At 49.8% G+C, this 25,852-nt stretch overlaps 1 protein-coding gene across 4 annotated transcripts in view; it reads right to left on the reverse strand.

Moving 5' to 3' along the window:
• Positions 1–1,401: 1,401 nt before the first annotated feature.
• LOC123394180 (zinc finger protein 37A-like) overlaps positions 1,402–25,852 on the reverse strand; it is a 45,380-nt gene continuing 20,929 nt past the window's right edge. For 3 of the 4 annotated variants that reach the window (XR_006608945.1, XR_006608944.1, XR_006608946.1), the window contains 3 exons: positions 2,895–3,007; positions 2,647–2,773; positions 2,208–2,402 (listed from right to left, as the gene is read on the reverse strand). Coding sequence is in view for 1 of the 4 variants with exons in the window: in XM_045087939.1 (XP_044943874.1) it covers positions 1,446–1,486; positions 2,307–2,402; positions 2,647–2,824 (315 nt within the window). In the remaining 3 variants the exon portion in view is untranslated. The other variant, XM_045087939.1, reaches the window with a different exon arrangement.

The raw sequence follows: 25,852 nt of genomic DNA on the forward strand, positions 1-25,852 counted from the left end.
GAACCACCCGGGCGGGCCCTGAACAGATTTTTGCCAGTATGTTCATCCTTGGGGTTCTTCCAATTTGCTTTATTTACTGTAATTATATTTTCTGTTCTCTTTTCTCAGTTTGACACCCTGCCATGTGTTTGCTATTCCCTTATTAATATCTTTCTTAAATACCTGTACCACAGAGATAATTAATTCAATTAGTTCACCCTTTGGAAACTCATGATTTAATACTTGGTCAAATAATTTACCTATTTTATGACTACTTTGATCAGATGACAATTCTATCACCAACTAGCTTTCTTCACAATACTTTTTCACCCTTTTTTTTTTCTTATAATCATTTTGCATGCATTTGTGCTGGTTCCTTTTCCATTACTTGGGCTAAAAGGATGTGAGCTTTTCAAGGAAGACCACACTGCAAAAGGTTTACTTGGGAGATGGAACAGAGTCATCCCTTAGGCTAGAGGGGTAATTCATTATGAACAAGTGTTCTGCACATGTGCTGGTCTCAGTTTACAGATCAACCAGGATGTGCCTTCCTTCCTCGTTGGAACAGCCTCCACAACAGCTTGCTCTCTTGGTCATCACAGAGTCAATCACTGACTGCAGCTCCAAACTGAGGAAAACCAAGTGTTGGGCTCATTTCACAGAAACAGGCCCAGAGGCCGAACTGGGCCCATGGAGGCTCCGACTTCCCCAGCATCTGCCTAGACCAACTGTCTGATGCAATCCAGGAAAGAAAGGTAGTTAAAACTCTACAGAACAGTTTCATCTGAGAGAGAGGAACAAGACAAAAGATAACATCCTTTTCCCTTCCACCTTTCTGACCAGCTGCTCTGGCACACAGTGGTTCACACTGAGACTCGGAACATATCCTGCTAGTCTGAGCAATCAGATGTGCTAATTACAAAGCTACAGTCAACGAGGTAATCACCCCACCCTGAGCATTACCCTCCTCCTAACCAGCCTTACCGACCCCCTTGCTTCCCTCACTTTTGTAGAAGGTCTGCAAATGCTGATCAACCGTTGCCAAGTAAGTTTTTTGCATCAAATTCTATGTCAGAGGAGTACCTGCTAAGATGGCATGTAAGATTATTTCTGCACATTTAGTGTCTATGAGGTGGTTTTCCCTCATGTACAGTCTCTCTTGCACCATCATGGAAACAGAGGGCTACTGAAAAGTGTGGTTTGTGCTTCTACACTTCAGTATGTCTCCTTTGCAGAATGAAACTGTCTCCAAGGGAGCTCAGCTATCTAGTTCATGGCACCGTTGTTCATGGAAGTTTTAGGTGTGGATGTGCTCTGTTCATGAAAAGCACACTGCCAGACCCCGTGCGCATCAGAAATGCTTTTGTTTTCTACCCACCTGCTAACATACACACATTCCTTGATCCATCATCAGCTCTGATGCAGGTACACTTGTACTGATTTGGGATTTCAGATATCCACTAATGTCATAGAATGAAGCTTGTCTTGCTCACTTCCCTTAGTGCTTCTGGATGGTTTGCAGACAAAGGCAGAAAATGCTGACTTTATACATTCTTCTTCAAGAAGTTCATTTTGTCTTTGAAAACCATCTTAACTCAGCTACAGGACACCATATTCTCTGTTTCGACCTTATCTCCAGACTGTTCCTTCTCTCTTCTTCACTGAGTCCTCTCATTTTCATGACTTCTAAACATTAGTGTCCTAGGGGACAGCTTTCAGACCTCTCAATTTTTGTTTATTCTTACTTCTGAGAGGTGGTTACCTGATCCCTTAGCTTCAAATACTAATTTTAAAACTTTAAATACTACCATAATTTGACAATTTCCAAGTAAGTATCTCCAGCCTGGGGTCTTCCCTACATCACCTCTGCTCATACAACCAAATGCTTATTCTTATTCCCATGTAAACCTGTGCATTTTATAATCATTTCATTCAAGTTGATATCATCCAAATGCCTTCCTGAATAGCTTCCTTTTCTCAAGTATTACATTTCATTATTTCAATTAATAACTTCCTTGCAATTTTGTTGACATACTATGTATATAGTATGTGTATGTGTGTACATATTATGTATATTATGACATATTATGTGTATAGTATGTATATGTGTGTTTATTTCTTTTCTTTCCCTATCAGAATGTAAGCTCCATGAGGTCAGGAGCAAATTCAGTTTGATCATGTGTTTCAGCACTTAAAACTTGAGTGAGGCACAGCAGGTATTCAGTATTTGTTAAATGTGAAAACGAACATATAAGCAAGTACCTGAGAATAAAAACAATTCATACCATGTCACCTAGTGTCCATCTGTTTAATACATACTAACTCACCTGGGTAGCTCTGACTTGGGGACTCTTCCTCTAGCATCCATGGCTGCTCTCCTTGCTCCAACTTCAGGATCACTTCTGGTTTAGGGATGCAACATCCTGTAATTGGGAAATAACATGGGAATTTGGTGAAGTTCATGGGCTTCAGGGCCCTTGAAGAAGACAGAAGACGACGCTTCAGGGGCCAATTACAACACTTCATTCTTTACAGTGATTCAACAATCCTTCTGCTTAATACTTGATATCTCAAACCTAAATATCATTAAACTCAACAAAGCTTCTACAGGTGTCAAGCCAAGAATGAAAGTGCATACTAGGAGTCTGCATGGGAAACAATCCTTACCCACTGAGACAAGGTGGCTATAGTTCTCCAGCATCACCTCCCTGTAGAGGGTCCTCTGAGCAGGGTCCAGATGCTGCCACTCCTCCTGGGTAAAGCCCACAGTCACATTCGCAAATGATAAGGATCCCTGAAACAGCACATTTGTGTTCAAATTTAAGTAATCACAATGGGAAGACATGGAAAAGCTGTCGAAGAACTGTTACGGAGTTCACTATTCACAATTAGAAAATGTGTTCTGGCGTGCCTACCTTTGTACTTGGTTGGAGGAGAAAGCATGGCAGACATTCCTCACCAGTGTGATAAGTTACCGGCGTCCCATCATGTGCCTACATGCCATAAAGAACTCTGCTACCTTGAGAATCTGAAAACCCATAAAACCATGTCACTATTCTCAAGGAGCATATAATCTGACAGACACAAGCATGAAGCATCCAATTACCATGTAGCACGAAATCCTACTACAGTAAAACAGGTGCAAAGTAGAGTGAGATTACAGAGGGGAGAAAAGTTCTATTCCTGCTATTAGGGTGGGTTTCACTGATAACAGAGTATCATTCATGAACCTGGGCCAAGAGCATAACCATGCACACTTCTAAAATATGAGTTAAGTGTTTGACTTTGGCTCCAGTCATGATTTCAGGGTCCTGGGATCGAGCCCCATGTCAGGCTCCCTGCTCAGTGGGGAGTCTGCTTCTCCCTCTCCCCCTGTGTATGTGTGTTCTCTCTCTCTGTCAAAGGAATAGAAATCTTTTTAAAATGTAGTTAAAGGAATCAGTGAACACACAGGAAAGGACTGCTGGGACTATGTTCACATAAAGAGCTACAGTCGTCTTAAGGGAAAATGCTATTTAATAATTCTGAACATAACTCCTGTAGGACGGGGTTCCCAAAATGTTTGGTTACTGTTCCATCTAGGAAACCCTTTTCTTTCTTTCTTTCTTTCTTTCATTCTTTCTTTCTTTTAAGGAAACACTTTTTTATAAACAGTAAACTTACAATGTCAATTTATATATTAAATTGCATTATTGTTATTGTTCCTAAGTCACTTTTATTTTTTCAAATGAATATATTTGGCATGTAACATTGTATAACTCTGATAGGCTTATATACTGTAATGATGCCAATGTAGCTACATTTATCATATTATATAATTACAGCACATTAGTGTGTATATCCATTTCACTGTATACTAGATTTCTTCATTCTTCTTTTTATGGATTACAATAAATCTAGGGAGATACCCAAGTATTTTCTTCCCATAAATGGATTGACTGTCTTATACAGTTCATAGATTTTATACCACCCATTTATAAAATGACCACTGTCGCTCTAGGCCCGCAAGAACGACTCGGAGACTCACGTAGCGGTGAACCTTCTTCTTTAATCACTTTTTCTTCCTCCCCCTTTACCCTCGGCGCATGCGTTTTTATGCAGGCAGTGTTAACCAATCAGAATGCAGTGCTCATGCACCTTCCGCGTGAGTGGACCTAAATGAACAGCCAATCATATTCAGTCCCTTACAGCTCTTAGAGTAGGCCTCCTGTACTGGCTCCCTGACATCCCCCCTTTTTTATTTATTTATAATGGCTGAGATCGTGTCTGTCTTAGGTTGCCAATCCTCAGCACACATGCTTACCCGTCATCGGGTACTCTCCCTGGTCGAAGAGCCTCTGTCTTAGGTTGCTATGGTGTGGGATCAGTCTTACCCGTCTTTGACTACCGATCTACCATACTTAGCCATATCTGGGGGGAGGTACCAGCTTCAAGAGCCATCATGGCTTGAACCATGAGGTGTTATTGTCATTGATTGCGACGGACACGGCCACACACCCAACGTAACATTAGTACGTTAGCTGTGATTAAGAGAACAGCCATGGCACCAAGTCCGGCCCACTGTTTGAGGAACGAAACAGATTGCTGTAACATTTTTTTTCCACTCACTAACAGGTGCAATAGTTACTTTGGTAGACTATATGGATATAATTTGAGCTCATAATTGCCTAGTTAAATTTTGAAATTGACGGTTCCAGGTACCATTAATCATATTTCCTAACTGTCTAGAGAGGTTAGCTGCTAAGGATAAGTTGTTATGAGCTATAGGGGTGATACAAAGTCTGGCCATATTATGTATGCATCCTATCGACACAATTGACTCTAGGATATCAAGTTGTTCCTGTACAAGATCAACCCTTTGATTTACAATAAGGATCCCAGCATGCAAATGTCCGTTAATTTGTTCTTGTGTAGCCAATGTTTCAGCGACCATTCCTGTGACGTTGTTGAGCGTGGCGGCTGTCTGTACCGAGGTTGTCAACGCTACCACGGCAGCAGTAGCAGCGGCGGCGGATGCTGCGATAGCTTCAATAATGGCTGCTGTTATTCCAAAGTCTCGTTTATGTTGAAGCAGCCCCGGCAGGTTGTCGGGGTTCACAAGAGAGACTAGATGACGTCATCCACAGGATCCATGGGCTCCATGGCCACCAATCTCGTGAGCCTCTCTGGCACCCAGATGGGTGATGGCGCATCCTGTGGGAAAACACAAAGAGATCCTCGGTGCCATCGAAGCACCGGGTCTGGGCCTTTCCATAGGCCTGTAAGTATATCTTTCCATTTTACCATTGCTTGCGTATGCTTTTGTTGCCCCCAGTGTCTCTCTGCTGCAGAGAGACCATCTTGATCTAGCGTTAAAAAATTTAAAATAAAATTTACAAGGTTTGTGAGGTCATTAGGTGTTGAGTAGCTCTCCCCTATTCCCCCCTTTTTTATTTTTTGTAGGGTAGTTTTCCATGTTAGGTGTGCTCGTTCTACAATTCCTTGACCTAGGGGATTATATGGTATGCCAGTGCTGTGTTGGATATTATAGCATGCTAGACAATTTTTAAAGGTATTTGAGGTATAGGCCAGGGCATTATCTGTTTTCAGACTTTTAGGTATTCCCCAGCACGCAAAGCTCCGTAGGCAGTGGCTCATTACATTTTTTACATTTTCACCCCTTAAAGGGGTAGCCATGATGATTCCGGAGCAAGTATCGATGGTAAGGTGTAAGTATTGTTGTTGACCAAACGAGGGCACATGAGTTACATCCATTTGCCAAAGATGGTTGGGCATAAGGCCTTTAGGGTTTACACCCAAGGAAGGCGTCGGAAGATGAACACAACAGTTGCCACAGCTTTTTACAATGTCACGGGCCTCTGCTCTTGATATATTGAATCTTGTTTTTAGCGTTAATGTTAATGAATTCACGTGCCATTTCCTGTGATAATCTTTTGCTTCTTCTATTGCTCCACAGAATTCAAACCTTGCATTATTATCAGCTATTCTATTTCCAGATGCTACTGGTCCAGGTAGCTCAGAATGAGCCCTTACATGCCCAATATAAAAGGGGGCTGGCCTTGCCAGCACCATTTCTTGGAGGTTTTTTAGTAGGGAGGCGATAGGTGATTGGCTTGCTGAAAAAATTGCTGTCTCTATCTGCCTAACGGCTAGTACTGCATACTTACTATCTGAATATATATTGATTTTTTGATTGTGAAACTTTGTGTAAACCAGCATAATGATTAATAGTTCTGTTCGCTGTGCCGATTCACCTGGTACTACCGCTGTTATGATTTTTCCCTGAACCACATAAGCGCCTGTTCCTTTCTTACTGGCATCAGTGAATATAGTGATGGCACTGGCCAAGGGCTCTGATTTGCAAATTTTTGGCCAGATAAGATGTGTATCTTTACAGAACTCAATCAATGGATGCGATGGATAATGATTGTCAAACGGTATGGGATAGGATGTCGCCAGGATGGACCACTCATCTATAGTGTTCACACGGGTGGATAGCTGGCTCTTGTCATAGGGGACTATGCATGAGTCGGGTAGCTTCCCGAGAACTCGTATGCCAGTCTTGATAACTTTGCCTGCCGTTATTGCCACAGCAACGGGATAAGGGGTGATGATTCGGGCAAGACTATTATGTAAATACACCCACTGAAGAGGCCCACCTTGCCATAGTACTCCTGTGGGCGAACCTGGGGATGGTACAACAACTGCATAGATTGGTTTGTCTAGATCGCACCTATCTGCTGTAGTCGAAGCCAATCTTTCCTCAACCAATTGTAGTGCCTTTATAGCCTCGGGCGTGAACGCCTGTGGAGAGTCTAATTTGGAGTCTCCTGGCAAAATATCAAATAATGGTTTTAATTCTGCATTTGTCAGTTTCAGATAGGGACGAATCCAATTGATATCCCCCAGGAGTTTTTGGAAATCATTTAAGGTCTTTAAATGATCTCTGCGAATTTGAACCTTTTGAGGCTTTACTGTGGAGTCAGTGAGTTGTAGGCCCAGATAGTCCTTTAAATTTGCTGTTTGTATTTTCTCAGGAGCAACAATTAGCCCCCACATCGCTAACTGTTGCTGCAGAAAGGTGAATGCTGAGGTGAGAACCGATGTATTGCTATGACAGATTAGAATATCATCCATATAATGGTAGCAGCAAACATCTGAGAACTTATTCCGTACTGGCAAAAGAGCCTTGCCCACATAGAGCTGACACATAGTGGGACTATTAGCCATACCCTGAGGGAGCACTGTCCATTCATACCGTTGGTCAGGCTCAGAATGATTAACAGCTGGCAAGGTAAAAGCAAATCTCTTCATGTCGTCCAGATGGATCGGGATAGAGAAAAAGCAATCTTTAATATCCATAACAATAGAAGGCCAATCTCTGGGCAGGGCAGTAACAACGGGAGGCCTAGCTGAACAGGCCCCATTATTTGCATCTGATCATTTATCTGTCTCAGATCATGTAATAATCTCCATTTGCCTGACTTTTTCTTTACCACAAATATAGGGGTGTTCCAAGGGGGTCTTGATTCACGTAAATACCCTGCCTCAACTTGCTCTGTAACTAATTGTCTAGCAGCCCTCAGTTTTTCTGTAGTTAACGGCCACTGAGGCACCCACCGTGGAGTACTTTCCTTCCAATCTATTTTTATTGCCTCAGTGGCCACTGGGAAAAACCCTGACCTCCCATGGGTGTTGGGTTAGGGGTCCCTTGTCCCTTGGGCCCGAGACCTCGGCCTGGAACATATCCCATGGCTTTCATCATGTTTCTTGCATTTTCACTATAATGATTCTCAGTAGTTAATACTATATTCATTTGCTCTAACACATCTCGTCCCCAAAGGGTTACAGGGAGAGAACAAACATATGGCTGAAAGACTCCTTTATGACCCTCATCATCTTCCCAATCTAAAGATGCTGCGCTGACATCTGGGCTGTGAGCAATTCCTAGTCCTCTTAATGTTTTATTGGCCTTGACAAGGGGCCATTGTTTTGGCCAATCAGCTAAATTTATAATACTTTTGTCTGCCCCTGTATCTAACAGCCCCCAGAAGGGTTTTCCTCTTATTTTTAAGACTGTCATGGGCCTGTTGCTCATATCCATAGTCAGACACATCAAATCATTTCCTGTTGATCCAAGCCCTCCATCTCGCAACCTTCCTGTAGACTTATATCTGTCATGGTGGCTGGGCAGAATTAGGAGTTGAGCAATCCTATCCCCAGGGTTGATAATGGTGATGCCTCTTGGAGAGGAAACTAAAATTTTTACTTCCCCTGAAAAATCTGGGTCAATAACCCCTGGGTGGATAACGAGACCTCTAAGAGTGGTGGAACTTCTACCCAGAAGTAATCCCACAGTGCCCTCTGGCGGGCCCCCATGGAAATCCGAGGGCACCGCCTGCACACCCATTTCAGGGATTAAGACCATTCGGGTGGTGGCACGCAGGTTAAGTCCTGCTGAGCCTGTGGTGGCTCTTCTGGGTCCGTAGGGGGAAACATCTGTCTCGCCTTCTGCGGCAGCGCCATGACCGCCCTGTACATTTGATTCGGGCCCCGGGGGGAAAGGCACTGCTTCCCGTTTTTTGAACTCCCCAATTATTTGGTGGCAGCCGATTTCCATCCATATCAGTGACTGAGCGGCAATCGCTAGCCCAGTGATTCCCCTTTCTACATCTGGGGCATAGCTGTGGTTTCAGTCCTCCATAACCTTTATTTGGATGCGCCTCTTCTGCCTTCACAAATTGGACTGGTTGACTCTGTCTTCCTCCTCGTGCCTGGCTGTTCCGCTGTGGGCAGTCCTTTTTCATATGACCTTCTTGCCCACATAAGAAACACCCTTTGGTCCTAGCCCCATTTGCACCTTGCAACGCTTGTGCAAAAGCAGCAGCCATGACCTGGCCCTGAACTAGAGGTCCTGTGATATCCCTGCAGACCTTGATATACGCTGACAAGTCTTTCACTTTCCAGGGTCTAATGGCTTCTCGGCACCATTTATTGGCATTTTCAAAAGTCAATTGTTTAACTAGGGGCATAGCCTGGTCTACGTCCCCAAACATCCTACCAGCTGTTTGTATCAACCTGTCCACAAAATCTGCATAGGGCTCATTCAGCCCTTGTAGCCCTTTGGATAACTGTCCTTGCAAATCTCCAGCACCCCTTAACGTCTTCCATGCCCTCAAAGCTGCGGTTGCTATCTGGTTATATACCCCTGGCGGATAATTACTTTGTGCCTGTGACCCAAAATATTGTCCCGCACCTGTTAACATGTCAAGGTTCCACTGTGGGTTACCTGCTGATGCATTTCTTCGCGCCGTGTCCTGGCAATCGTCCTGATTCTGAATCTTCCATTCTAAATATTGCCCACCAGATAAAACTGCTCTAGCCAAGTTACTCCAGTCTTCAGGAGTGAGGTAAAGGCTACCTAGCGTTTCAACCAAAGAAACCGTAAAAGAAGCCTGAGGCCCATAGGACATAACTGCTTCCTCAGCTGCTTTACGAGTTTAAAGTCTAGGGGCTGATGATATCTTTGCTGATGTTGATCTTCCATGATGGGGAAAAACCCTTTTTCTGGACCTAATATTTCTCTCCAATTCTGTGCGGTGCAGCTCGCACAATAGCAGGCCTTGGTGCAGCAAGGTTTATATGGAGGAGGCCCCTCGTAAGGTGGCGCTGTTGGGCTGGGCGCGTGGGCATAAGATTTAAGTTATCTACCACTTCCTTTGTTTGTAACTGCACCATGGCTCCTTCTTTCACTTTTAATTTCAGCTGCGCCATAACTTCCCCCTGCATTTTGAGCTGTGCCATAGCCTTTTTTAGTTCCTCCTCCTTTTTTGCAAGCTCTCTTTTCATTTCTTCTACTCTCTGATCATTGGAGGGACCCCCTCCCGTCACTTTTCTCTTATCACCCGGACGGGCGTTTTCCTCCTCTGAGCTTTCTTCTGAGCTTTCACTTTCAGAACTGGAATCTCTCCAGGATCCTTTGCAAGACTCCTCTTTTACCTGTTCTAAGATCTCTCCTCCCTGTAGAACCGCCTTGCGTATGGGTTCGTGGGATGATTGTAAGCAGACCTTCACTAAGGACCAAACAGTGAGAGTTCCCGGCATAGTGCGCGGGTCGCGCCTGAGGTCCTCCCCTAGATATTCCCATTGGGGAATATTAAGCAATCCCTCCTCTAAGAACCACAGAGCGGTTTGACCCACTTCTTTTAGAAATAAGCGAGCCTTCTTATTTTTCAAAGGGGTCCCATTTGCTTTAAGAATGTCAGTTAGCGGCCCCAACATTTTATATGCAGCCATCTCGTTTCCCATCCCGGAAAGCTTTACTCTCATCCTTATCCTAGGAACTTTCCCTGTCGCTCACTAGACAGAAATAGGTGCACTCCTTACCTGATCGTCGCCGACTCCATGTGTCTCTCACGATGAGAATCCCGGGTTTTGGCACCACTTGTCGCTCTCGGCCCGCAAGAACGACTCGGAGACTCACGTAGCGGCGAATGTTCTTCTTTAATCGCTTTTTCTTCCTCCCCCTTTACCCTCGGCGCATGCGTTTTTATGCAGGCAGTGTTAACCAATCAGAATGCAGTGCTCATGCACCTCCCGCGTGAGTGGACATAAATGAACAGCCAATCATATTCAGTCCCTTACAGCTCTTAGAGTAGGCCTCCTGTACTGGCTCCCGACAGACCACTGTGGAAAATATAGCAAGAAAGAGAGACATATCATTCCCAGGTTATCAAAACATACAGCTAATCAATGTTCATGTCATACACTAAAAATTGGTTAATAGGAAAAACAAGACTATTTTCCAGAAATGTATAAGGTATTATTGAGAAAACAAACAAACAAACAAAACAAAGAACACCTAAATAAATGAATGCACTATATTCATGTATTCATAGCTTGGACAATTTAATATTACAAAAATATCTCATTTCTCCACAAATTGGCCCCAGACAGGCACTGCCCCCAAATCCATCATGGGAGGAAAGAACACATTCAATGGCATCCATACACATCATTTAGTGCAATTCAGGTGTAAGAAGAAACAAACGTTTCCAAAATTTTACGAAACAGATGGACCCTAGAAACCTAACACGCATTTTGAAAGCAAGCACACAAGGAAAGAGGTACACTACATGATCCCAGGCTTTGAGGACACTCGAGTAGGGACATTCATAGACCCAGAAAGTGAAAGGGACGGTGCAGGGAGGAAAGGGGGAGGACCGGTCATGTCACGGGTACAGAGGTTCCATGAGATAGGATGGCAACGTTTTCCCCGTAGATGGCAGTGCAGTCTACAAAGCATCACGGATGTCAGCAGTGTCACTGAACGGACGCGTACTAACAAGTACAACCGTCCCCAGTACTTGGATACCGTCACCGAAAAACCCACTCCTCCAAGGCACGATAGAGGACTGATAGGGTCACACAGCAGAGGTGCACAGAAGACAGCTGAACAGGCCCCATGACCAGCAGAAGAAGTGGCAAGCTGGCTTGGCTTCACAGTGGGCAGGAGGGCTCAGGGGACTAAGTCCTAAAACCTAGGGTGTCTTGAGTGTTTCCCAGACAGACGCTGATGAGTTCCCACTGATGACATCCCCTCTGTTGGAAAGCCAAGGCCCCATTTCCCCTTTCCATACTGCTCCCCTCCTCTGTGTTTCTGTGTACACCACTGTGTACTGTGTCCACCACTGTGTCCACCACTGTTGACCCACTGGCAAGTTAGGCCTTGCTTGGTCACCATTCATGTCCATTCCCTCTGGCCCTGCATCCACATCCAGCAGACTTAACTCCCCAAGTCATTCCTGAGTAGTGCAGCCAACGTCCTGACAGCTCCTCTCTGTTCTCCTAGACCGGGTGGAGGGCCAGTCCAATGACCTTCCTAGGGGATGGACAAAGGAAGGTCCCCCAGCTCTCCCTGAGGTAAGCTCACCTCTCTTTCTCAGAGACAGAAATGGTGCTTCCTTGATTTCTTCCATCAGTGGAGTTTGATGAGCATCGGGCACTTTACCTCCCAGGAGAAGGGGGCAGCAGCCTCCCCTCGTAGAAGAATGCTGGGTCTGACCTCTTACGCACAGTGGACCCAAAAAGGGTGATGACACAGGACAGCCTCAGTTACAAACTCCATGGGATCCAGGACAGCCTCAGTTACAAACTCCATGGGATCAAACACCTTCTTCAGCAGAAAAGGTTTCTCTTTGAAAGAGAACGTTCTGTCTGTTGATCAGAATGGACTTCGGAGATTGAATGATGCTCCAGCATCATTCAAACGGTCCTCCTGAACTCGGGTGGGGGGACATGGACTCAAACACGGGCCCTCATCCAATTAACTGCCTGAAGTCCTCCCCATACCAAAGAGCTGGCCCAACAGTGGACAGGATGCTAGGATCCTCACTGTGTTTCCTTTTCCCCAATCGCAGGTAGACGCTGGGAGCAAGGACCGCTGTTCGTATTTAAGAGCATCAGGCTCTGGGAGGAAATCTAGAGTACAAAGAAGCCTGCCCCCTGATTCTGGGTTCCAACAAGGAACATGGGTTGGGGGATACTGACTGAGACTGTCCGGTGAGGCATGGTCACCATGTCGAACAGGGTCTGGAAGAACTCGTACATATGGAAGGGGTGATCTGTGTGCACGTGGGATGAAGGCCCTGTGTGCGTGGGTGTGTGTGTGGGTGTGTGTCCCCATGCATTATGCTTGTGAACATGATTGTGTGCCTTTCCCAGGAGATCTTTCTCACACTTCCATCACAATTACAGTGTCCCCCCTCCAAAACACTCTCATCACCCTGGCACACTTTACATACCCCTTCCCCTACTCACCACAGCTGTACCTGGAGTATGTTTCCCTCTGATTTCCTGAGACGGGCATGGTGCGGAGATGAAGGGTCCAAACCCTTGACCTCCTACTTGGAAAGCCAAGATTGTAGCTCAGGTTCCAATCTGAAAGTTGCTCTGGCCTACGCACCCGTGTTAGTCCCTCAGCCAGGGGGTCATGATGTACCATGGGTGCTAGCTAGCAAAGGGCCATCAGCATCTGTGCACACAGCCAAATACCTAGATTCTATGATGGTCCCCCATAGGACCCAACATGACGCAGTGGCTTCCATGGACACAGAAGCCAGGGCAAGGTTAGAAGCCCACGTCAAAGATTACAGCCTGGTCCCTGGAGTCAAATGCACAGAGAAAAGCCACATCCTTGTGCTCAAGCCCACATGGATGGAAAGCGTGTGGACCCGTGGAGGAAAGAACAGGGCAACATCGGTCATAGCGGGTCTCAGTGTGTACACACGACCGAGCAATGGCAGAAAAGCATTACGGAGGGAACTGACTATACTTGATAAGATTTCCCTAAGCCTCAGGAAGGTTCAGATTCTCTAAGCACACACTCAAACACCACTGGCCAGTAAGAAATCAAGGTCAAGCTTGGGTGGAAGCTTTGGACCCACCATCCCCATAGCAAATCTCCTGCAAAGGAGGCCTACAGCCTATCAGCACACACTCCAAGACTCCTCTGTGTAAGCAACTCCCACTGGTCAGAACACCTGGGAGGGTTCGGACAGCCACTGTCTTCAGGGGAAACACGCACACACACACACTCGGGACAGCTCAAGAACAGTGGAAGGAATCTATCACACTCATCGACGGTGCCGGCTGTTTATGGAAGCTCCGATGTCCATGCTCTCCAGTGTTGCACATGGGATTTTCTGAAGACAAAGAAAGGATGAGTGAAGCAAAATACTAGGCTCCTTTCCTGAGGGTTGAATGCAGCCTGGCAAGCGAGGCTGCTTTTTATGCCATGCAAAATCTTACAGAGACGTGATGCATATAGTCGCAGCAGGTGGGGATCCCGGGCCCAGAGCTGATGTCCAAAGCAGCAGCGTGGGACACCTTAGTGGCACGTCAGTCAGGAGAGGTTATGGGACTCGGTCCTCACACAGAAGCCAGCTTAGGCTTTACATGTATTGGACTGGCTATTTGGCTTTGATCGGGCTCGCTTTAGCTAGAAAGACAAGAACCCTCTTCGCGTTTCCTCCCTGCTCCTCTCCCACCCCTTCCCATCTGCACCAAGGACAAGGCCCGGCAGCAGTGCAGCCCGTACCTCCTACACGCCCACATGAACACACTCGCTCACACTCATCCATCCAAACTCCCCGCCTACTTCCTGAACAGCCTCACCAGTGTCCTCACGGTGCCTCTGTATCTTCCTAGCTCCCCGTGATGACCTGATGGAAGAGCTACTACCCACTTTGAGGGCCGAGGAGGAAACTCCGACTCTCCTTCAGGTAAACTCATTGTTCCTCAACTTTTTATTTATTTAAAAGACAGAAAGAGAAGGGGAAAGAGAGACAGACAGACAGAGAGAGCACGAGAGAGCAATCAGGGGGAGTAGCAGAGGGAAAGGAAGAAGCAGGCTCCCCTTTCGAGCAGGGTGCCCAATGTGGGCCTCCATCCCAGGACCCTAGGATCAGGTCCTGAGCTGAAGGCAGAAGCTTCAATGTCTGAGTCGCTCGGTCACCTCGCTAAAGTCATTTTGTGCTTCTGAGGGACAGCCAGTGTTTGATTTCTCTTTCCATGAACATCTGAGCATGGACATGCCAGAGGATAGAGACAATGTCCTTGGTGCTGTGAGCCTGCCGTGAGTTTATACCATTAACGGACAGCGGATTGAGATGGGGGAGTTTTGACATAACAAGCGGGAGCCTTTTTGGGAAGTCATTTCCTCCTCCTCTGGATCATAGACGCAATGACCGCATCCCATCTAGCTTGCTTACAACACACACCAAGGGCACAGAGATGTGTGCACACGGTGTGCATAGGGTGCTGGGATCCTCACTGGGTTTCCATTTCTCCAATTGCAGGAGGCAGTCACCGGATATGGCCCATATGCCTATTCCCCCATCACTCCCTTTAGGGAGACAGATGTAGCTGAAGAACAAGGTAGGGCTTTCTCTCCTTCTTTGGTCTGGAGAGCTTCCCCCCTTCTAAGTTCCTCCCGAAACGGAAGCTGGGGCGGACTGAACAAACGGAGTGTCCTGCAGAAAACCAGGACCCTGTGCTACAGTCCCTGAAAACCAGTAGGTCATTCGGGCGGTGTGCTTGGTGCGACTGAGGGTTGGAGCTTGTTTCCGCGTGGATCGATTCGACGGGACCGGGCATGTCGGTGTGTGGACTGCGTGCGTTTCACCAGAAGACATCTCCCACTGAATGGACTTGAGGGCACGGGTCAACGTTCCAAAGCCAAACCTCCTTCATTCCTGGTGCACACACCCCGTTAGGACACCACATTCCTCACTGACCCCAGCTCCACCTGGAAGGCTGCTCAGGATTCCCTTTCCTCAGACACGGATCGGGAGAAAGAAAGGGGCCCACATCTGTCCTAGCTCGGGGCATTTCTCAGACAGGGTGAAAACACAAAGGAATCAGAAGCTACATTAGTCAATCCAAACATCACCACCAGCCTTACAAAAATGCTCCCATCTTGAACGCACAGAGGGAAGGCTCACTTGCAAATGGCAATAGCCAGGAAAGCTTCATCATTAGCTTGGGGCCCGATCCGACTTCCTGACAATCTGCTACATGGCCAGGTTAGAGAGTGCCCTTCTCTCTCCAGGCCTCCACTCTCTCGTGAACTTGCCGGGTCCTGACTGGGGGAACTGGGTCCTGGGAAACTGGGTCCTGCGGACTCCAAGGACACACCCACAGGCCACAGGAAAGGAAGACTGGGAAGAATCAGCACCTTGTGGATGGGGACTCTGTTGGAATGGTCAGCTGTCAGTACGTAGAAATCCTGGGTCTTTGGTTTTCCTGACCCTGCATGACTCAGGGACAAAGAGAAACCTCTAGGGTACTTGTGCTTGCATTGAATGCAACCCTGCCACACAGCATTCTTCTGCAGAAATACAATCTCCTAGTAGAGGTGAGAGATAGGTGGGAGCGGCCACGAATCAGTCTTGACAATGACCACGACACAGTCGCTGGCTGGAGGAGCTTGCCTGTCTGTGCAACGGACCGTGTGTCTTAGTGTTTACCCTCTTTCGGCTTGAGGAGGTCACCCTGATTCCATTCCCTGTAGCTCGAGTTCAGAGTCAGTATATCTCCCTCCGTTCCTGCTCCTTGCCCTGATCTCTCTCGATGCAGCAGCAGCTTACTCAGTCCATACCCACGCAACCCAATGTCCTCATACACTCCCGGGCACACCCACCCCAAGCGAAACTCCCTGAGCTCTTCCTACCGAGCCCCACCATTGGACTGACCATTCTGTGGATCTCTCCCTAGCTTGGCTGGATGGACAGGCGGGTGAACGTTCAACAGGAATGACAGAGGAAGACGCCCCATTTTACACCAGAGTGGTACGCTGGCCTTTCTTTGGGGGAGACACAAAATTCTCCTGGCTTTTTAAATCAAGGTTACATAAAAAAAAAATCTCAGCATGCACAATTGACAGGGTAGAGAGAAGTTTGAGAGACAATCTGTTACCAAATGCTACCTAACCCCGAAGGCATTGCAGAGGGGCGGGGACAACCACAGCAGGATCACCTACCATCTGGAGGAGAGGGAGCTTTAGTACGGGTAGCAGCTATTCCTCCTTGGCACCTATTTTGTGCAGTGGGACCCGGAACGAGGGACCTCTAGGAAGACTGGGCACATCTGTGGAGAACTCATTTTGCTCTGGTCATACTTTGGGGCTCACAGGCCTCTAGCACACTTCCCCATCTGGCTTCCTCTGGTGCCCCAGGGAACAAAAGAGCCATGCAAACAGGACAAAGCCTGATTTGATGTTCATACTGTTTTCTATTCTGAAATCACAGGTGTCCCTGCTGGAAGGGGATGGCAGTAAGTATTCTGTACTCTAGAGTCACTCACTTGTTTGCAACAACCTGGAAAACGGCCAAGGTCAGGGCTTCTTCGCAGGCACGATGAGAACCACCCTGATTCCAGGTCCGGCGGGACTGAGAAGAAGGGTCAGAGTAACAGAAAGGGATTTTCTGGGGAAAGACCCATGGCTTCATGGCCCTGTCCCCGGAAACTACTGCGCTGCTCTTAGGTGGTGCAGGTTTGGAGGCAGGCAGTAGGCGTGCCTTGGAGATGGACTATTTCACAGCTACTCCAGGCCCTGTAGCTCCAACAGGAGCCAGAGCTTCTATTCACATCCCTGCTCCTCTCCAGGACCTTTCGTCCTCCATCCAGGAAGGGCCCACTGCAGCTCAGTCCATACTGATGAGCTCCCCACCTCCACACACTTGTCCACACGTGCACGCCAAGCAAAGCTCCCCGAGCGATTCCCAAAGAGCCCCATAGGGCTTCCGACATTCTCTGTGTGTATCCACTCAGATCCCCTGGCTAGCCTGTACGATGACCTTGACGTAGACAGCACAGAGGCAGAGGTCCCATTGTTCACCAAGGTGGTAAGTTAGCCTTTCTTCAGGTGAGGTACAGCATCCCTTGATGGCCTGATACTCGCAATCAGATCCAAACACCTCAGCACGTACAATGTCCTTGGTGGGGATATTCTTGAGGGAGCGACTCTTATCCAGGGACACCCCATTCCAAAGACCCTGCAGGAAACAGCAGGTTCAGTTACAGTCCACAGGGTCATGAGCTTTTTCACGGGTGCTACTGAAACCACCATGCCACCTAATGGACCCAGGGCATGCGACCTCTAGGTGGATTTCATATCACTGCCCATGACCCTGCCCATCACCAAGAGACCAAAAGAGCTATGCACACAGGACGAGGCAGGACTTGATGTTCATCATGTTTTCTTTTCTGAAATCGCAGGTGGCCCTGCTGGAAAGGGAGCTTAGTGGTAAGTATGCTGTCCTCTAGAGTCACTCATTGCTTTTGAGCAACCTGGACAATGGGCAAGGTGGGGCTTCCTTGCAGGCTCCATCTTGAGAGCCACCCAGAATCCAGATCCTGTTGCAAAGAGACTAAGGGTCATGTTCTGGACCGAGACCCCAGGCCTCGTGACCCTGGCTCCGGAAGCTACCCTGCTGCTCTTAGGTGCTGTAGGATCGGGTGCTGGGCACAAGGTCTGTTTCCATGGGAATCCATGTGCTGTGATTCTCAGGGTTGGTGTGTGTGTATCAGGTGGGTGAATGCTGCGCTCTCGAACATGTCTGGTCCCCTCAAAATGGCGATTAATGGTGTCCACGTTATCAGAGACATTTCCCATCACTGTCACGTCAGGAACGTCCATTCATGGGAAAACTCTTCAACACCTACAATTGAAAGAGGTGTTCTTTCCTTGCAAATACACATCAATTCCCCCAGAAAACAAATCCCGTTGCTAACTAGGAAGGGCTAGACTGACCCAAAGACACAAGTGTCTCCCTGTTACTGAGTCAGCGTCCATGGGGCTCTCCCGCCAAGCTAGGTCTCGGGCAAGAATGGTCACAGCACCTCCCTCTTGACACTGCACTCACAAACACACATGTCTCTGCATCAGAGGCCCCACGATGCGTCTTCCCAACCTCATCGGAAACACTGAGTGCTGGGACACACTTCCTCCCTTTTGCAGGCGACTTCCGGGGCAGCCGTGTGCAAAAGCCCGTTCGGGGAAGACCCGCACAAAGGGGCAATGGCCAGGGAACAGATGGGGCCAATTCACTCCGTGTTTCTTCATGGAGATCTACCATTTCCCTGCAGATACTGTGTCTAAGAATGCAACTGGCCTTCTCCCAGGGAAATCCCACACCCACCACTGGTCCTTGCCGGGGCTCTTGGAGGTGGGTCCAAAAGGTGTCCTATCCCAGGGGGAATGAGGTGGTCTTCAGGGACTGAGCATCACTGGGGGCATCAGGGCCAGTGAACGAAGGGTGCACTGTGCATCGCAAGGTGGCCAAAGAGAATCTCAAACCTCAACAGGGGTGACAGGACAATCACCGCCCATTTTGCTGGCCATCTGTCCATGCAAGAGGGCCTTGTTAGATTCGGAAGGTTTGGGCCAAGAGACAACTCAAGGGAGTTCAGTGCATGGGAATGGAAACAGAGCCAAATCAGGGTTTCAGGGTTCTTTGGCAGCCAACAAGACTTTCTCTCATGAGAAACATGTATTGGAACAGAATCTGATTTTCCAACATCTCTTTTTCTCACTCGCATGCACAGGATCCACGGGAGTACCTTTTGCTGCTCTCCGAGGACACTCAACAGGCTTTTCCAGGGTAGTTGCACCAGTCTGCATTCCACGAATTGCATACAACGTCTCTAATTTTCTGCCTCCTTCCAACATGGGTCCTGGGTTTGAATTCCTGGTTTGGGTCCTCGCTACCCTAACTGACAATGCCACAGCTCAGCATCCTTTGGATTCGCATTGCCCTCACGATGCCTTATGTTGAGCATCTTTTCGTACAATGTCTGTCTGACTGCCCGAGTCATTCGTTCCCTTTGCAGCACAGGCTATTCCAGTCTTTTTCTCGATCTTTTTTTTTTTTTTTTAAGATTTTATTTATTTATTTGACAGAGAAAGATCACAAGTAGGCAGAGAGGCAGAGAGAGAGAGAGAGGGAAGCAGGCTCCCTGCTGAGCAGAGAGCCCGATGCGGAACTCGATCCCAGGACCCTGAGATCATGACCTGAGCCGAAGGCAGCTGCTTAACCCACTGAGCCACCCAGGCACCCTCGATTCTTTCATTTGGTGAAATCCCGGTCTTCTTTTGTTTGCTTGGTTTTCTTTGTTGTTCTTCCTTTATGTCAGTGAACACACCTTTTCTGAAATAAGGATTGCCAAGGGTGTCTCCAATCTGTGGGCTGCCTTTTCACTCTGTTCACTGTTACAGAAGACGATGCGTTTTCTGGGCAGTACTCTTGGGAAGCATCGTGATGACAACATGAGCGCATTTCCTTGGGTATATCTCTTCCGCTCCCAGGTGCCCCTGCCTCTTTGTATGCCAGCACCCTCCTGTTGGCTCAGGGGAGTCATCCAAGGTATTGGAAGGTCAGCTTCTAGAGACCCACCACCGACTTCTTAATCTTCAGAAACGTCGTGGCTCGTTGTGTTCCTTTATAGTTCCCTTATCTATTCTAGCAGCTTCTCTGACCCGAGAGCAGCACATTGTATGCTTTAGAGCAGTGCTGTACGGAATCCGATCCCCATTTATTCTAGGAACTGGGGCTTCACCTTAATCTCTTCAGGTCCAAAGACCTCCAGCAACGCCTGGTGGGTGTGTGTGAGCCCGGGAACGTCTTCCCTTGATCAACGTCCCTGTCAGGCCATCCACAGATGCCCGAGAAATACGCGGGAGAGCAGGCCTTGTCTCTCGCTCCTGGTTGGTGTCTAGTGCTGAGTGATACAGGAAAGAGTCTGTCTAGTATCCATCGTACACAGTCATTTATTATCTCAGCACAGTACACGGAAATCATCAAAGGAACGAAACGTCCAGTTGCTCACTCCCACTAGCCACATGTCAAGAGTCCCATAACGACTAGAGTTTCCAATGGTTGCGCTGGGAGGGGACAGTGGTCATGGGCATGCAGAAGTGACACTGAGGTGACTGCTGCAGCCTCCTGGTCTCATTAGAAGACATGAAACTCCAATCCCCGTCTCCTCCAAGGGCTCTGGCTCCACCAGCCCCGTGAACCTCTGACAGCACAGCAGAAGGGTCAGGCAGATGCTGCGCGGCCCAGAGACATCTCAACACACATGGGATGAAGGGGTGAGGCGGTTTCTCTCCTAACGGCATTGCTCCTCTTTCAGTTCTTACAGATCTACTGGTAGAGAGCATCGAGGAATACTCTACCAGTGAGGACGAAGTCTCTTCAGGTGGGGAATGGTACCGAGGAGGGGAACACTGGGACAGGGCTCCCGGGAACATGGGGTTGCCCCTGCCGCTCTGGAGAATGAAGAAGGTGGGTCAAAAACCACCAAGGAATGGGATGCTCTGGCACAGGCATGATTTGCTCATGTCATGGTTTCGGGATGAAAAGAACAGACGAGGTGTCCACGGGCCTTTAGAGTAGGCTGGGTTTGTCATCACCACTCGACTCCTTGCGCGGATCCTTGAAGGATCTTTCCCATCAAAGCTGTTTGTGCCTCCCTTAGCCACTGCCACATGTCAAAGCTTGGCCTCTTTGCTCATAGCCTCTCAGGAATGGTGCACAAGAAATTCTGCATCTTTCTTGGCACAGGCCCAGAACTGGTCATGCTCAGGACTTGGCAGCCCCAACCGCACTCTCCTGGGCAAGAGAACCGTGACACTACGCTCTGGTCTGAGCCAGGAGGTGGAAGACAGGTCTAAATTCTCTCCACATAACCTCCACTACCAAACTGTCCCGGTTCTCTCCAAGCTGCTGTACTTCAAGGGGACGCCCAGAGCTGCAGAAGGGAAAGCGTACTTCCCCTAGGTTCACTACATAGGCTCCCGTAAATCGGAGCTTCTGCCAGCCTTCACACCCCAGCTGAGTCTGACCTGTGGACGTGTTCCGAAGGGCAGGATGACCCCATGCAGCTCCCCTGGAGAACAAAAGTCACAGGCCCCGGTCCCCCGGGCCTGTGTGAAGGGGCTGCTTGTCCTGCTTCACACACTTGCTGCCCCGGGTCCACTCTACCTCTCACCAGCTGGCGTCAAGGCATAGCACAGAGCCTCTTGGGAGCAGGGCCAAGGAGTCACGGTTCCTCTCACAAACCCACCTTGCTGGCTCACAGCCCTGCCCATGGTCCCCACTCCCTAGGCATGCCCAAAGGGCAAACGTTCCTCAGGCCTGCCCAGGGCCCTACACATACCCCGACCCCGTCCATTCCCGGCAAGCCTCAGCAGGAGCACTGGCAGGAATCCTGTGTTTCAGTAACCACAAGCTGGATGCTTTCCAGGGCTGCCCTGAACAGCTGAGGGCACCTGAACAATTTCCCATGCTCCCGTCTCCATTCAACCTCTGTAACACTTAGGGAAACAGAGGGCATTGCATTCCCTGAAACACGTCCCTGGGAAGGTCATTCCAGTCCCTGGGCAGACATGGGCTGTGGGGAGGTAGGTGGTGGGCCATCTCTCCCTGCACTTCCCCAGCAATCCCAGACCCATGACAGCTGCTCCCAGCCCAGACGGATCGGGGGATTGATTCTGGGGGACCCAGGATATCTCCTCTCTTTCCTTGGTTGCCCCCTGGAGCTTGGCAGGGGGAAGGACATGGAGCATCTCTAGGGGAGGAGATGGAGGAGGACAAGGAGGAAGAAGGAGAGCAGGGAAGGACAGGAACAAGGACAGAGGAAGACAAAGTCCCACAGAGGCAGTCTAAGGGACAGTGACAGCCTCCAGTGGGGAAAGGATCACACAGCCGGGCTTCCGGGTCTTGGAGAGAATCGGAGGTGGGAAGAGCAGGTGGGCAACCAGAGACCCCCCTGTACCCTGCGGAGATCAAGCGACCAAGGCCAGGGAGGACTCGGAGCTAGGGAAGTACCCCAATGAGGGCAGAGCCCAGCATCCCCAGAGCAGCAGGCCATGGGTCATCAGCTGCACTAACTCCCCTTTGTTCTCTCTCAGAGCCAACCCCAGCATCCTCACTGCTCTCTGATCCGGAGAAGGATTCCACAGAAGACGATTCCGACGGAAGGAGCCACCCTGCGCCTGTAATGCACTTCCACCTCCATCTCTTGGGCTTCCTCTCTCCTCTGTCCATAAGCGCCTCCTCCCAGCTCTTCCCGTTTCCCTGCTGTGACGACGCCCACCCTTGAGGCCATTGTCTCAGGCAGGCCCTCAGGCTTTGCATTGGAACTGCTGCCTGAAATCCCCAGACAGCCCTCCTCACCCGATTCCTACCATCACCCTGACACCTCACTGCTGCACTGGGAAGCAGCCCCGGACAGCAGAGCAGAGAGGAGGGCTGGGAGTCGGCAGGGCACGGCTCACCCGGCTGGAAGGCCCTCAGGAAGGGAGGCTGGGTGTGGGTGTCCCCACTTGGTTCTCTGATGCCAGGGAATCTGTGCTCATACCCACTTCTGCTCTTGCTCTAAGCTCTCAAGAAACTTCCCTTCTGTGGACTTGGCTCAAACAACAAGGGAAACAGAAGAGGAGGACTCGGGAACGGGGTGAGTCAGGCAGGAAAAGGGGCTGGTGAACATGGACACACGTTCTCCCTCCTTGCCCTGTCCCTGTTGTGGGTACCTCGGCAAACCGCACAAAACCTGGGGTGCTGCCCTAGCCTATGACCACAAAGAGGAGAGGAGAGGAAGGTCCCAGTCCCTGCGGCACTAGGGAGCCCTGAGAACATCCCACGGGGATCCTCCACCTGATCCCTGCAACTCCCTGTGGTGGTTGGGCGCTGTCGTCCAGGAGCTGCTGATCTTGGAGGGAGGGCCCTGGCTGCCTGGAGGGACTGGACCCCAGGCAGCCTAGGCACGGTGACCTTCTGGCAAAGCGCTCCATGTCCCCCATTGAGCCCCTCCCTCTGCACGACTCAAGCCTTGCCCTCCCACCCTGCAAAATTCAGCATATGGCTTCCTCCTGGACGACACTAGTCTCGAAGAGACAGTGGTGGGGTGGCCTCATCTCCCACTTCAGGCCCGTGAGAAATGAACAAACAAGACGGGCCCCTGGGCTCACAGGAGCAGGACAGCTCATCCCTCCCAGTGCTGCATCCCTGTGGGCACGGAGTAGGGCCCTGTCTCCAGCTGAGTCATGTCCCCCGGCCACTCCCATATGATCTGACCAACACCTCCAGTCCTCGGAGCCTCCAAGATGCCTCGTGGGAGGTAGTGGGTCCCCTCATGGCACCATTTTGCTTTGTGAGTTTCATACTCTAGAGACTCTCCTCGATCACTCAGTTGGCAGGGGAAAGGCCACCCTGCTTGTTCCCACCTGGCCCAACACCTGCCCACAACCCGTGGAATGTGCAAACTCACTTCCCGTGGGAGTTGGGAGCACGTCCTCTTTGCCATGCCACCTGCAACACTCGTGTGGGCAAAGGCTCCCTCCACAGAGAAGGGCACATCCAGGGCTCTCAGAGAGGCTAAGGAAGGGACAGCCCAACAGGGGGAGGACTCTCCCGTCATGGAGGAGGACGCTCAGGGAAGGGCCTGAGGGACCCTGGCTGTGAAGGCTTCATTCAGCCCAGGGGGCCCACAGGAAATTCCCCTTTCTTCAGGTCATGCATGGGTCCTGCAGGGAAACCTCCACCTCAACACCTCAGAAGACACGTCCCGCAAAACCCCACAGGCATCTGATAAGACCTGGCCCAGGCCAAAGGCCATTCACTATCTCACACCACTCTACCCTTTGTCTCCACAGCTGCGCCACAGGACAGTGTGCTCACCACCCCAAGGCACCAAAGTCTCCTGGGGTGCTCCGACAAAAGGAGCCAGGAGGGCCCTGGGGGCCCACTTGCGGCTTCGATTTGGGCCTGGAGGAGGATTTGGCATGAACACACAGGGAAACACGCCTGCAGGACCGGCTCTCTTACGCCTGACCTCCGTAGGACAAAGAGAAGACTTCTGGGCAGCCCACCAGAGGACGGCACTAGAGCCCCGAGGACGAGATGAAAGGACCCTCTGAGTCGGCTGCCACACCCAGAGGTGGCTGCCCGGGACCTGCCGATGACGGACACTTGGAGCATGAGGCAACCACCTGGGCCCACAACAGTCCATTGTGTGGGGAGACTGGGCCCACCTGGGACTGGGCGGGACAGCATCAGCAGCATTCCCGTCATCTCCCCTGTCTGCTGCAGGGGCTTCTCCTCCACTCGCTGTCCCCTGCAGTCCCCGGCAACCCTGCAGAGCATGACACATGCAGGACGAAGCGGCAATGCCAGGGCCCCTTGACCACCCTGGGATCAACTCGAGGGGCAGCAGCCCTACCCCTGCTGGATTCCCTGAGGGTGCCGCACCAAAAACGCCCCTGTCACTTCGAGGCACAGGACCATGACCAATGCTGGGCTCAACACTGGCAGCAGCCCCACAAAACGGGCCCCGCTCAGCCTGTTTGTTTTGCAGCAGCGAGAGGTTTAGGGAGGAGAGGCTCTCCCCTGCACTCAGCGGCTTCTTCCTTTTACAACTCTGACAGCAGAGGCCTCCCCCAGCTGGGCCTCCCCCACCTGACCAGGAATGACCCACGCGGAGGGACAGCTCTACGCCCCTATTCAGCAGGAAGAAGCTACAGAAGATGAGACCGTCCTCCTTCAACAACCTTAACCACGCAAGGCTCCACACTGGTCAGGGGCACACGAGGAGGGAGGAGAAGGCTAGCTGAGCGTCAAGCAGGAGCTGGCATGCCACACCGCCCCCCCAACCTGGGATACAGGGGACATCCCTCAGACGCTCTGACTGCCCTCAAGCTGAGGAAAGGAAAAAACAGATTCTCCACAGATGGAGATCAAAACCCCGCAAGACTGGAGTCTCCCTCGGTTTGTAAAAGTCCTCGTGATTCTGTAGGAAGAGGCCCGCTTAACGAGAGCCTAGAGACCTGCCAGAGGCCCGATCTCCATTTCCTGAAGCCCTGATATCTCTCTCCCCTCCACGACACTGAGGGAGGCTGAGGCCGAAGGAAATGTCCGTAGGACAGAGTCACTTTTCAAACCTGGGAAAACCTTGGGAAGGACCTGTGAGAGGAGGAAGGTAACATTCCTCCAGGAAGCTCTGCACCATCTTTCAATTCATGCCTTCCTAGCAGGAAAAACCACCTTCCCTTCACAAGAGCAAAGCCAACTGTATCCTGGGTGTCCTCTGTCCACCTGCCTCGTTCTTGCAGAACCTCCCTTTTGCCTGACCTCCTCCAATGCCATCCCAGAAAGTCATCCTCCCCTCACGACCCAAGCAATCAGCCCTTTCTACCCAAGGGTCATATCCCTGTGCTTTAATAAAAATCAACCCCTGCCAGCAAAGCCGTCTCAAGACTTCTTTCTTGACCATCAGCCTTGAATGCTAACCTCTTTCCTACATCAATCCTGTC

The sequence above is a fragment of the Mustela putorius genome, unplaced genomic scaffold (genome assembly GCF_011764305.1).
Source record: "Mustela putorius furo isolate JIRA1106 unplaced genomic scaffold, ASM1176430v1.1 tig00001657_pilon_pilon_pilon, whole genome shotgun sequence".
Classification (NCBI taxonomy): Eukaryota; Metazoa; Chordata; class Mammalia; order Carnivora; family Mustelidae; genus Mustela; species Mustela putorius.